The 15097-nt window shown below is 31.7% G+C and overlaps 2 protein-coding genes across 2 annotated transcripts in view; both read right to left on the bottom strand.

Moving 5' to 3' along the window:
- Window positions 1-262: 262 nt before the first annotated feature.
- On the bottom strand, window positions 263-859 carry LOC130449003 (uncharacterized protein K02A2.6-like). Its single transcript, XM_056786636.1, has one exon. It carries the CDS (start codon window positions 857-859, stop codon window positions 263-265), a length of 597 nt encoding a protein of 198 aa, XP_056642614.1.
- A 6149-nt stretch (window positions 860-7008) lies between these two features.
- Window positions 7009-15097, bottom strand: part of LOC130448599 (nucleoside-triphosphatase THEP1) — a 30039-nt gene continuing 21950 nt past the window's right edge. Inside the window, exon 6 of the transcript XR_008910355.1 lies at window positions 7009-7027. The gene's annotated coding sequence lies outside the window, so the exon portion shown is untranslated. The remainder of the gene's footprint in view (window positions 7028-15097) is intronic.

Below are 15097 nucleotides of genomic sequence, written 5' to 3' on the forward strand. Positions count from 1 at the left end.
CGTACCACTCTGTCCAGATTTTCCTTAACTAAGTATGAACGTGGAGTAGAATGTTTGTCTACTACTTCACCCGGTACCCAGTAACCATCCTTTATCATTATACTTTGACCCTTTTCAAATGAATCTCGATGTTTTGTTCCCCTGTCATGATATTTTTTAGGTCTAGATCTTTTCTCACAAATTTTTTTTGATTAACGTATGGTAACTCTGTTAGCAGTTTTTTAGAAACGGGTAATGTTCTTAGTAAACGATTGTTTAGAAGTTATGATGGTGAAACACCAAGACCTGTCAATGAAGAAGTTCTGTACTCAAGTAGTGCTTGATAAATATCATTTCCAGAATTACTACATTTTTTAAGAATGTCTTTACAGATGGCAACAGATCTCTCAGCAAGTCCGTTGGACTTGGGATATCGTGGACTTGTGGTGATTGAGGTAAGCTCCCAACTTTTGGCAAATTCTTTGAACTCTTTGCAGTTAAATGGAATGTTGTCTGAGATGATACTAGAAGGAATGCCATGGGTAGCAAAGATACACTTTAATTTCAAAATGATTTCTGAAGCAGTTTTACTATCCAAGGGAGATAATTCAAGCCAGTTACTGTAATAATCCATTATTGATAAAAAATCTTTACCTGCATAAGTTGAAATATCTGCTGCTACTTTAAGAAATGGGACATTTGGTCTTTCATGTTGCATTAGTGGCTCTTTTACTACACTTTTACTATATTTCAAACAAGTTTTACATTTTGAAACAAAATCCTGAACATCTCGAGACAAACCAGGACAATAAAAAAGTTTTCTTGCGCTAGCTTTAGACTTCTCAATACCAAAATGGCCTACGTGTAATTTTGATAACATTTTGTGACGTAACATTTGTGTAACAACAAGTTGATAATCATGAAAAATTAAGCCTTGATGAACATACAAATTATCTTTAAGATTGAAAAATGCTTTTATGTCTGGATTTGTGATAGATTTTTTATCCTCTGGCCAACCATCACCACAAAAATCAATGATTTTAGATAAAACCAAATCAGCAGTTCAAGAAATGTACAATCTCTTCCATTTCAGGATCATATTTGACATTAGATTTGATAAATGATCTAGATAAAAGATCAGCAATAAACATAAACTTTCCTGGAAGGTATTCTACAGTGAAGTTATACTTTAGCAGTTTTAGCTTCAGTCTTTGAAGCCTAGAGGACACTTTGTGAATATCCTTATTATGGATGGCTACTAACGGTTTATGATCACTTTTTACAACAATATGCTTCCCAAATACAAAATGATGAAATTTTGATAAGCTGTATGATATAGCTAAATATTCTTTCTCAATCTGAGCCCAACGAGACTCAGTTTCTGTGAGACTTCTGGAACAAAATGCAATTGGTTTGCCTTGCTGCATAAGACAAGCACCAATACCATTTTAACTAGCATCGGTTTGTATTTCTAAAGACAACTTAGGGTCAAATATAGACAAAGTAGTTATTTTCGATACTAAATTCTGGATTCTTGAAAATATAAGAGACAGATCTTTTGTCCAGTTAAACTCTACATTATTTTTAATAAGGTTTCTTAATGAAAATAGTAGCTCAGACAATTTGGGTAAGAATTTTGAGAGATAATTTAACATATCCAGTATCCTTAGGAGCTCTTTTTTGTTAGTTGGATCTTCAAGCTCCAAAATGACTTTTACATAATCTGGAACTGGCCGAACTCCTTCAGCAGAAAATATTTGACCTACATAAGCGACTTCTGAAACTTTAAATTGTACTTTTGATTTGTTGAACTTTATACCAAATTTTTTGGCTCTACTAATAACTTCCTTGAGGATTTCATCATGTTCTTTCTCATCTACTCCCCCAATTATAAAATCATCAAAATATATTCCTATTGGCAAATCACCAAAAATTTTCTCATTAATCATTTGGAAAACTTCTGGACTAACATTAAGACCAAATGGTAATCGATTGAAAACATATTTTCCAAAAGGAGTAATGAATGTACACAACTTTCTACTCTCCTTATCAAGAGGAACATGATAAATTTACTTTTTACCATACAATCTAATATTACATACCCCGTAGCTTTTATTTTATTATTACCATATGTATTCAACGATAGTCTATTTTTTACTATTTTATTCTCTGCTCCTATCTTCCTAACAAACTTTATGGGCAAACAGTTACAATTCGCACCCGTATATATCTTCAAAGTGATGAACTCGTTACCTATTAATACATTCTCAGTCCAAATATCTTTATTCTTATTCTTAAACTTCACCTGGTCAAGTTTCACTGAATCCAAATATGGTGTGTCTGGTTCTCCCTCGTTACTGCTATTCTCTGACCCACTCTTCTCAACCTCATACATTTTCTTCTTATTTCTAATCTTTTCCTTACCTTTAAATTGCTGCCTACTTTTGCAGCCCACTGCGAAATGATTTGGTTTTTTACATACTGAACAGGTCTTCCCGAAGGCAGGACAGTTTCTGGGACCATGTGTTGTCTTGCATTTGAAGCACTCGTATGCACTGCTACTGCTATAAGATTGATGATGCTTCTTGACTGCATCCACTTGTGTTGCATTCCCTCTTATATTCTGAACTTGCTTTTTACTTGCTTCTGAGGATCTATATATGTTTTCTGTCTGACTAAGAGTCAAATTTTTCACTCTGAAGAGCCTTTCTTGTACCTCTGCATCTAATATACCAGCTACCAGAGAATCATGCAATGTTGCAAACTTGCATGGCTTTGCTAACTTTTTTATTGCCGTAAGAAAGTTATCAAAGTCTTCCCCTTCTTGCTGACCTCGCGTGTTAAACTTAAATCTATCAAATGGCTCATTTTCAAAGGGCATGCGGTGATTTTCAAACTTTTTTATGACCTTGTCATATTTTTCTTCATCTCCAACATTATCTAATTTAAAGGTTTGAAATACCTCTTGAGCATCTTCACCAGCAATATTCAAAAATATAGCGATCTTCATTTCATCATCTTTACTGTCATAGCCAGATGCTTTCATGTATATTTTGAAACTATTCATGAATTTTGTAAAATTTTGACTTGTATTTTAATCAAACACTAAAGCTTTTGGTGGCTTAAATGTTGACATTTTCTTTTTATAATTATTAAATTACTGCTCTACGTGAAATCTTCGCGTTTCTACTCGGTCTCGGCAAGCTTCTATCAGGGTGTGGCAAAATTCATTGACCTCTAGCTACTGTTATTCATTTGTGTCTTATTTCAGTATAGATTTATTTCCACCTTTTATCTTCTTGGCGTGATTTCACCTGACACCATGTTACATGTTTTATAACTTGTTAAATTATAGTCAGGACTTTTTGAATACTATTTTATTAAAGAAACATATATCATTTACAAGATGAAAGATAAGCGAAAGAGTGCCACTGACGTTTCTACTTGACGTCCGTTCTGCTGCCAGCTTGTGGTCATGTGTAGTTGGTATAGGAGACCATACACTAGCCATCTAATACTATCTTATGTAACAGTTTCAAGGAATATACCTTGAATGAAAGATTATTGCTTATATTCATTGGAGCAAACTATCAAATAACGTTTGGCAGTAATATGATATAAAAATACTGAACCTGAACTCGGAAAACCAGCTTCATCACCAAAACTCAAAGCGAGTCGATCGGCAAACTACTGTTGGTTTAATCTATGTCGAGTCATAGAAAATCATTACGATTGAATTCCTTTTTTGACCAAGATAAATGTTTTAAGTATCTGTGAACAACTCAAATAGCACTCATATGACAACACACTCTGAATGCGTTCACCATTAAAAATATCAATTTATGATAGAAATGTTAGATTTGACATAATCACATCAGTGTTGTCATATCTCAAAACTTGGGTAGCAACCCTCGTATCAGTTCTAATAACCACTAAGAATTTTATAGAAACAATTTTATCATAAAAGCATAAAAATCATATTTTGGAAGTTGGGTCAACTTCACTGGGACGGAGGGGTCGTCAAAAATGATGATTGATTTCTTTTTAATCAGATTAAAATAATTTTATCTTTAAAAAATCGTATACTCCAGAATGTTTTACTTATTTAGCTTTATTTCTTAAAAATTATTTCAGTAAATTTGTAAGAGAATAAAAGGCGTTACTTTTGTTATTGCAAGTCTTAAAACACACTAATTGAATTGGGTTTTTGAATTTTTTTATTTGAGATAAATGGAAAGATTATATATAAACTATTTTTATTTTTTGCAATAATTCAAAAGTTATTTCATCATATAAATATAAATAATTTTTTAATTCAGTATCAAAGACACGCCGACAGCTCCCGAACAAACCCGCGCGTGCATGACGTCATAATGTTAGTTTTCAGTTACCTAAGATTAAAAACGTCGAAATAAATGGTTTGAAGCAGTGCACTATGATAATCCCAAAATAAAATTTCGATGTATTTCTTAACACCATTGTTCTTAATTATTATTTATCTGAGTATACAAATCAGGTAATTATTATATACTTGTAGACACAATATAAATGGTTATTATCGCTTATAACATCAAACAAATTTAATCGGAGTATAAATTACCCGTTGAAGCTGCACAGTCATCGCATTGAACATCTTGAATTTTTCTTGACTTTTCATTAATAGTTAAAGTAACTGAGTAAGCTTTACTCCGAACTTGGTTTTCTGGACATACCCGTCCTTTTACAATACAAATATTATTTTTACGACTTGTTGAACTTAACCTATAGCTTTGTCACCGTTACTCTCACGCGATGCTCTACAATTTATGAAATAAATAATTATATTTAATAAATGCAGAATAAATATTTTCATTTATTATATTATTTTTTAACAGACTTACCTTGATGCCTTGAGCAGAATTAAACCGAATGTCATTTTTTTAAAAATTGGTTATCATAAATATATCAACATCAGGAATATTATCAGACTTTGCCTTAATAAATCCTTTATCACACATAGCTAATAAGAACAAACTAATAATTCGTTTTTAGCAATAAATTTTCAATATTATTGTTTAGTAACGTGTGATAGCCGTAAACGCTGTAATGTTATTAAATAGCTATAACATTATGACGTCACAATTATGATGACCAATCATGGCTCGTTTAGAGCCACATGATTTTTTTTTAAATTTCAATAATTTATAATTAATTAAAAAAATTTTTTTTGCATAAAATATAAATATTATTAAAAATAAAATTTTAAAAACAAAAAAAATCAATAATTTTTTTTCAAAAATCCCAATTATCTATAATATAATATAATGGTAGTTCTTTTATTTTAATATCTGTGATACTACATATATAAGTAGGATGTATATAGAACTTCCATATATATTTCTTAATTAGCCTTTCGTGTATTTTTATAGTTATAAAAAAATTGTATTTCCTCGTCCTCTAACTTATAACCACAGTGTAAACAATTGTTCAGTAAACGGGTGTTGGAAAAAGTGTTCTTAAAAATAGATTCAGTATCTTATCCAAAGTTGAACTATTCTAGAGTCAACTGAATTATAATAACAATAAACATGTTACTGTATTCTTGTTATTTTTAAGTTTTATCGGTTTTATAGTCAAAAAGAGACGAGAAAGTTATTTATAACTCTATAACCCTACAAATATTTCGAAAATAGTAGACTAAACAGATATGTTAAGTTCCACCAGCCTTCGGATGACATCATTAAAAATCTCTGACCGTTAAATGAATTTGTTTCAACACGTCATTGTCTGCGGTGCTAAGTTAGTGGTGTATAAGTACTAATTTTATCACTTATTGTATGACACTAAACTACCCAGAGCGTTCTTAATCATGAACATTTGTCCTTTCATCATTTATAATAAAAATAAAATTAAACAAATGACAGTGAATTTTAACAGGATTTTTTTGCATTTAAAAACCAAATGACTGAGCGAATTTCACAGTCGATGTGATTACTGATTAATTTGGCGACAAACGACGCAATTTAACAAAACGATCAACACTGTATTGACAGCGTAGTGAGAGACTACCATGGTGTCCGACCCTGTGTGATAGGTTGAAGGATACGATGCGCTTACTTTGAACAAGACATACGTATTAAAAAACTAGTTAATTTTTTTAATTACCTGAGCAGTAAATTCAATAAGTAAATTCAAGAAGAATAATTAGACAAATCAATTATTGTAGTTACCAAAAAAAAAACCATTTCGCAGAATTGTCTCACTTACTTTTACTATGTTATCTATTCATTTGCTTGTAGGTTAAGTTCAGTATAATACTTTTGTGCCCTCATCTATAGAATCCTTTGGCAATCTTGCTGAAAATATCATAAGGGAATGTTTACTGGAAGTTTGTTTAGGACGCTAAGTTATTATTTTTAACATCCTTTACTTCAGTTTATTCATACTTAAACTAGAAGTACACTCTTTTCGATTAACTATTTTATCAATAATGTTCTATTCTATTCATTTAATTAAAAACAGGTAGCTGCTTACTTATCTGTTGCCTTTAATGTATATTCTCGACTACGCTCTAGAAAAATCAATTCATTCTAGAACAACTGAAAGGTACTTGCCGCCTTGTTGCTATACATTTCGAAAGCTCTTACCTATATACACTTGCGGACACAACATTATAAATAATAAACATCAACTTCAAACTCTATTTATTAAAAGACCTAAGGATACATAAAACAACTTAATAAAGTGAAAAAATCTCCAATTTCAAAAAAAAACTACTCAGTAACTTGTATTGTCACCACGTGCCGTCATTACAACTGCTATACTGTTTTTCATCGACGTTATCTCGATAAATTATTGCGATACATCTTCTTGGGTGCTGGGTGCTGAAACCTACTCCTATCGAGCAGGCTTATGGAACTAGATGTAGTTCTCGACTTCCTGGATGTATTATTTTCCAATAATATGGATTCTACGATAATTCGACCCCCAATAGGTTGAGGGACACGTTGTAATGGAAGGAAAAAAAATATTCGTCTCTAGATTTGGCTAAATGACACCATAGAACACACTAGAAAAGAAAGTAGATGAGAAAAACCGGAGACTTCTGGGAATCTATGAACATGAGATCTATTGAACGTATCAACCTAACTAAGAAAAATGGACGGGATATTTATCGAGACATTACTTGAAGACGCTAGATGATGCAATGTGTAGGTTTTGCAGTGTAGAAGACGAAACTTCTATCCACCTCCTCTCAAAGAATGAGAATCTGCGTAATTTTGAAGCATCACACCTGAAAGCGTATGTTATAGAAAATGAGATGAAGCCATCCTACACCCTGAACTATCTGAAAGTGGTGTTAATAGATCAGCTGTAAACAACGAGCATACCCATGCCACAACAAAAAAGGGAACATAATAGATCCTTTGGGTCGCAGTATAACTGTAGGACCTATATACGGGTGATTCATTAAGAATGTCCAATCTCTGAACTGTAGATTCTAGACCTCAAAATATGATGATTCTGCTCAACATGCCTTTTGCAAATATTGCTAGTTTCCGAGATACGGGGTGTTCAAAGTTTAAATTTAAATTTTTATTTTCGCAATAATTTTTTATGTTTTCACAATTTCTCTTTGAAAATTGGCAATTTTACGTTTTTTGGCATGAGGAATCATAATTTGTACTCTAATTTAACATTGCTAATAGGGGGCGCTAGTTGCACTAGTTTGTGTTAATTAAATCAAAGTAAACTTTTTTTGGGCTAAACTTACAACTAAAATAATAAAAAAATATTAAAAAGCGTCAAATTCTACAAAAAAAAGTTACTCTTCTTTGATTCGTGTAACTCAATCGGTTATCGAGTTATTTGCTTCTAAAAAGTTCAATTAATTTTAATTTTTTCATAAAAAAATTTTATTATTCCTTAAATATGTAACAATAACAAATTTGTAAACAAAAATAGAAAACTTCAAAGCAAATGCTTGAAATTCCCACCATTTCCTTCAATACACTTTCTGATCCGCTTTCGTAAAGATCTCTTAATATCAAATAATCCTTGTCTATTATTTTTAATTACATCCGCGGCTTCTTCTATTTTCCGTCGCAGTTGTGGAAGAGAAGTAATTTTTTCTTTGTAAACTAATGCCTTTATTTGCGACCAAATTGAAAAATCCAAAGGATTTAAATCAGGGTCTCTTGGTGGACAAGCAAACTCACTTCCACGACCAATCCATCGATGCGGAAACTGTTCGTTTAAGTATTGATGAACTTGTAAAGAATAATGTGGTGGTGCTAATGTATATCCTCTAGTAATTCGTGTAAATGTTCATGAAGAAAATCTAAATAAAGAGGTCCATTTAAATTGGTTGGCAGTTCAAAAGTACCTATTAAATACCCACATATTAGACCACACCAAATGTTAACCTTAAACTCGTGCTGAAAATGTGTTTCCCTCACAGCATGTGAATTTTCAGATATTGGACATCCTTAATGAATCATCCTGTATAAACATACGTACATTCAATCAACGTAAGCACGAACAAATTAAATTCGCATTTGTCGTTGCTGATAGGACCATTAGCTAATACACTCTCTTCAACGTTCAGTCTTTCTACAGACATTATGAGGGGGCTGTTGCCCCTGAATACAAGTATCGATTTTTAAAATGAGTAAGGAGGTTATTTTGCCCTGAAGCCGCCTGATTTCTTCCCGAACCAAAATGTCTCCTAAAACATTTGATATAAACTACAAACAAAAACAAATGGTCTAATCATGTATTTTCTTAATTAATAACTACAAACTTCAACCTAGGCTACAAATATATTTGTCACTCATTTTATATAGGTAGGGGCTTCTCTACGATCTTTAGACATTCCCTTTTTTTATTTGATATAAAAGTAATATTAATAAATGAAATGGAAATAATGTAATGAAATATAAATGTTCAAGACAACAATTGAAAAGCTATCACACTGTCTGAATTTAAATAAATAAGTACAGTAGACGAAGTGATACAAGAATTATAGAAGGAATTCGAAGGGTGCAGTTTATTCTCAATAGACAAAAACATCGATTATAAGAAAGGGCAATGGTGGCTTACGCAAAATTTTTAGACCTTTATAAGTAAATTTGTTTAGTTTAACGCATCAGTATTTCCTGTTAAGCCGTAAATAGTGTTCACAGTATTATAAGATTAGTAATAAAATGGCGACATTTACACAAACGAAAAGATTTTCCAATAATTCTCCACTATCAGTGAATGAAAAACTTATTATTTTAAACGTAAACGATTGCATAAAATACGATTACCCGAAATTTACTGTACAAGAAACTGTCGACCGATCTTCCCGAATGACTGGAGTTGGGAAGTCCACCGTTTTTAAATTATTGCGGGGGAGAAAGATAGCAGGCCAAGTGGAACCTCCCAAGAAAAGTCTAGGAGGACCAGTAAAAGTCCTTGATGAAGACACCAAAATAGTAAAAAGTTCATTCTTTTTATTTTAAAAAAGAAATACCCACCCTAGATAAGATTTTAATGGAGGTTGACCAGGATAACAGTATTCAGTATACAGTATAACAGTAGTATAGATAACTGAAAAACTTTTATGGACCACTTTGAGAAATATGGATTTTGCCTGGGAAAAGCATAACCGTAAAGCACTTTTATTGGAAAGCGATGAAATTGTTTGCTGGCGAAGAAAATACTTAAGAAGTATAAAGCATTACAGAACAGAGCAGAAGAAAATCTTGAATGAAATGAAATGAAGGTTATACAGTACCAAAAATGTGGCAAGACAAAAATATAACCAGTGCTTGCCAAGCTTTTTCAATTGTGCCATACGGGAGATTACCACGGGGACATGTATTAGGATGTAAGACTATTTTGGTGAAATCATAAAATATCTTCCGGCTGTTTCAGTATAGTTATGGATAATGCAAGTTATCATTCTCGACGCATAGAGAATACTCCAGCTTCATCTTGGAGAAAACAAGAAATTACCGACTGGTTAACCACCAAAAGTATTGAATTTGAAGATGATGGGATAAAAAATAACTATTAGCTATAGCAAATTTAGACATACAACGTTTTATGAAATACGCCTTGGAGTATATTACAGAAAAATATAGTGTACCTGTGCTGCACACACCGCCATATCATTGCTAACTAAATCCTATAGATCTTATATGGGCGCAAGTGAAGGGATTTGTAGCAAGACACAACACGACATTCCAAATGAAAGACGTTAAGATACTGTTTGTTCAAGCCATTAAGGAGGTGACACCAGAGAACTGGCGACAAGCAGTCCAGCATGTCACTAAAGAAGAGAATAAAATGTGGGATCTTGACTACTGGATCGATCGGACCGTCGACCCGTTAATTATAACGTCAAGAGGAGATGACAGTGCCTCAGATGACGAAGAATATTATGATTTTTTATAATTTAATTTCTGTATAATGTTAAAATAAAATTCTTTCCTTTCTACGAGTATCCTACCGGCACGCCTTTGGCAAACTATTTTCACTGTTTGTGAATGGATTACAATAGGCTAAACACATATATTGACCCCAACCCGGGTTGTACTACCTGCACTTGATAAAAAAATACAATGAAATCAATGCCAATCTATGGAAGTGGCTTAAATATTCGTTGGGTCACTCTGTGGTCACTTTGCATACCTAATGAGATTTTATTACTCTTTACCTTTCTGAAATAGTAATTTTCACATTGTTTTGCTTCTGGAAATTTAATGAAAAATATTATGTCATTTGCCAGCCAATTCTAAAGACCCTCGCGGTTACAGATTATTGGATAAAATGATATTGTTGAAGAGGCATTTCAATATTAAAAATTTAACGATCTTGTCACGCGTTCATCAAAATATGATTTATAATATCTGCCCTAAGTTCAACAACATCCAATTCCTGCCGCCTTTCTAAATACAAAAATAAAAGATCTAATTCCATTTTAAAAATATTTTTGACGGAAATTGTTCACAAAAAAATGCTTATCGATTTATTATATTTCTAAATTACATTATTGATTACGCTTATACCATAGTCAGTATACTGCGGTTCCTCCTGTTTCTCCAACAAAATAAAACTGATAAAACATCTGTTATAACTAACATCAACCAGTAGGGATTCGATTCGTTTTCTGAAAATCGGACTTAATTTTTCAAAAATCGTTTCCAGTTCATGCATTCCTTTTGCATTTCAATTATCAGACGAGAATGGAAACATTATTTTTTAATTTTTTTTTTCGCAGATAACGATGCAATATGAATTAGTCAAATCGTAGGTTGAAAATTTTGAAGTAGGAAGTGAGCACATATTTATAATTTCGAATTATTATCATTCTTTATTCATTGGTAATTTCAAGTCACCCTCCAATTTCACACGACACAATCATTGAATTACACATTCACACTGAATTACAAATTGTAACATAACTTCTTCATGCTTTTGCTTTATTTTTTGTTTTGCAATTTGTTATTATTTATGAAAGCTTTAATCTTCATGACATTGAAAAGAACGATGGTTATGTTAAGTCGGGTTAATATTTCTTCAATCTTTCCAGTTGCTATAATACTTCGCTTTAATTTTTTAAGAATGTTTCTCATAATTTTTTTCCACAATTTATTCTCGTTATAAAATTGGATTCATATGAAACAAATTGTTGTTTATTTATATTTTAGTATAAATTAAGGTGTTGTCGTGTAATCTGTGACGTCAGAAGACAATCTGACAGACTTGGTTAGGTGGATCGCCCTATTCTTTGTGGAAGAGTCCTTGGGATGAGTGGGGCAATATACTGTCGTGAAGTATGCGACTTTGCTAGTAGTATCACCACGGGGATGTTATTTTAGTAATAATTCTTTAAGAAAGAAAACGACGATTGAAAATAAATTCTTGGGATTTATCGCAAAACATTAACATAGTGCGTGAATAAATTCAAGCTCGTTTCTCACACCCATGATGGAACTCACTTGGTGCAATATTGAGTCGGAATTTGATGTGCAACTACACAATATCTTCGTTTTTCGGTATATGAAGGAATTTTTTAGTTTGCTTCTATGTTTATCCACACTAATTCAAAAACTAGTGCACTTTTTAAATTAGAGTTCGCGGTTCATTCAGTTCTGAATTTTTAGTAATAGTTAAGTGATCGCGGGTCACTATCGATTCCTTTATAATCGATTCTAACAAGTCTCAGAATTTTAATAGAACTGAATGTTCTAGTTGATTACTTAGTGGGACAATATCTTTGTAGAATAGAAACTTCTTTAAGAGTTGCTTTTTTTCAAAATTGTCTGTTATTCTAATTTAGAACATCTAATTTTTGAACAGTAGTGAATATTAAGAGATAGTCAATAGGTAAATAACAATGAAACATGCTTAGGGAGATCCTAATTTGGTTAGGTTTGGTTACAAACTAGTTCAAAATTGATTTTACTTGTGTCTCGTAGACGATGATTAGGATAAGTAAATATACTCGTAATACACATATCTACGCATATGTCTGATGTGACCCCCACGGCAGAAAAACATGTGAGCATACTATACCACTGAGAAACCCGGAAGTTTGACTAGTATAAAATATCTCCACTGCTTCTATCATTATTGACAGGTAGAATAAAGACTATGCAGTGGTTTGAACCTTGATGGTCTTGAATAAAGTTTTATCTGTTTGATAATATTCACATAAACCCTCAAATTACAAAATCAATGCGACTAGTTCAGAACAAAATGAAATGTAAGATAATCCACATATGTATTACACCCATTACAATTATTTTAATTATGATTATACCGAGAATTATTATTTTAAATAGTTATTTTCAAATAACATTTATTGATCCAAGAACACGTTTTTCATCATCCGTAATAGATAGTAAGTGCATATACCAAATAAGGCTCCGAGATAATCAGATTTATAATGCTATTTTATACCGAAAGACCTATTTTTCGTAAGTATCAAATATTCACAACCACCCGGTATAATGTATCTCACTTTCTTGTTTTTAAGTATATTACGGATTCTAGTCAATTGCAATAAGAAAATTTTCGCAGTTTATTAGTAAATCTTCCAAATAAAATTGTATTAAAGTGAAATTATATTATATGTTGATTGTTCAAATAAAAAAAATTTGTATCTAATCGCATTTTTATTTCTGTTCAAAATAAAATTGTTAAATAAAAAACTAGCTTGATGACAACATTGAAACTTTTTTTTTGGTACATACTACAAATTTTTGGCAAATCACTACCTCTTCGACCTAGGATTAAGATATATCCATCTATTCTTCATTTTTTATTTCTAGCAGCTTCGTATTTGTTTTGTCTTTACGTTCTTTAGAAATATATATATATATATATATATATATATATATATATATATAGGGTTGGAGAGATCGTGTCGCCTTGTTTGACTCCTTTGTCTATTTTTATTTCTTCTATTAGTATTTCCAGATATCTTACTTTGGCTTTCGTGTTTTGTAATATAACTTCTATTAATATCTTCAATTTTCAGGGTACCTTTAGAGTTTATAGATCTTCTATAATTTTTTGTCTATATATTGAGTGAAACGCACTTTTAAAATCTATAAAGATTATGTGTAGCTCTCTATTGTATTCCCATGTTTTTGTATTATTTGGTCTATTGTGTATATCATTTTGGTATGAACCCATTTGTTTATTCATTTGTTCTCCTCAGTATTTTAACAGCTCAGCCTCTATTCTATCTCCACCAGGGGCTTTTCCAATACTTAATCTCTTCATTTCTCCTTCTATTTCATTTTTAGTTGGGAATTTTGCTTCTTCGTCTTCTTCTTCTGTCACTTCTGAACTTTCCATTGTTTTTTCCATCTTAGAATAATTTGGTTTCATAGTACTCTTTCCATATAGTGCCAATTATTTTGGGACCTTTTTGTAATATAACATTCTTATCTTTTATTCCTTTTAGTTTTAGTTTTGGGGTAGAGATTTGATGTTTTATCTCCGTATAAAATTGTCTCAAATTTGTTTCATATCCCTTTTGCTCTATCTTTTCTAATATCTTATTAAGCCATTCGTTCTTTTTCTTCTATATGTGTGCTGTGTTTCTTTGCCTCTGATAATATTTTCTTTTTCATCGGTCCATTTCATTCTGGACATGTTTTTAGCTTCTTCACACTCTTAATCGTACTAGTTTTTGTTTGTATTCTTGTTCCGCAGTTTTTACTATATTTCCTTGTAGTTGTTTCCATTGTGTTTCTATATCCCTTGTGTTATCAGTTTGCTCTCGTATGTTACTTACATATTTTTCCTGGTATTTTTTATTGTCTTCTCATTTTCTAAAGCATGTATCTTCTATATTTCTGAACTTGTTTTGCCGTAGTATTTTTTGATTAGCTCTATACCTTTTAATGTTGCTATTACTAAATAGTGGTCAGTTGCCGCCTATGCTCCTCTATATATGATCCTCTATAAGATCTGGTGTCCTTTTCTTTTAGGCAAATCTTTTCAGTAGCTAGTATATAGTCTATTTGATATTTTGATTTGATAACATGCTGATGTTCAGCGCTTTTGCTAATTGGCACAATCTGCGTCCGTGGTCATTAGTTAAGTCGTGTATTGTTCCTCTTCCATTGCCCGCCACTTCCTGTAGGTACTGTTTCTTCCCTACTTGTGCATTACTTAAAAATTATTTCGTCTTTTTTTGGTAATTAATCACATATTTTATTTAGGGTTTCGTGAAATTTTTCCTTTTCTTTTTGTTCTGATCCTTCTGTGTGTGCGTATATGTTTACTATTGATATATTACTTTCTTTTATATTTAACCTCAGGAGCGCTATCCGTCCATTTACAGGTAGGACTTCTAATGTGTTATTACCCGTTCCTTTTTTACGTAGAATCCTACCCCATTGTGTCTCCTCTTTTTGCCTCCACTGTATAGAAATATTTATCTTTTGTGTTTTCCACTGAACTTTTCCACCTTATTTTTATAATATGGTACTTGCAAGGTTTGAGAAAAAAATAGTTTTGGATACCTTATATACAACTTTTATTATATACATTTTTTAATTCTTTGATCAATATTTATTTAGAGAAAAATTATTGAAAATATAAAAATTTTGTAGGTTGTTAATCATTTCTG

This window comes from Diorhabda sublineata, chromosome 9 (genome assembly GCF_026230105.1).
Source record: "Diorhabda sublineata isolate icDioSubl1.1 chromosome 9, icDioSubl1.1, whole genome shotgun sequence".
In the NCBI taxonomy this organism is placed as follows: domain Eukaryota; kingdom Metazoa; phylum Arthropoda; class Insecta; order Coleoptera; family Chrysomelidae; genus Diorhabda; species Diorhabda sublineata.

Excerpts from the sequence above, each read along its gene's own strand:
- LOC130449003 (XM_056786636.1), bottom strand. The coding sequence starts at position 859 with ATGTTATCAAAATTACACGTAGGCCATTTTGGTATTGAGAAGTCTAAA.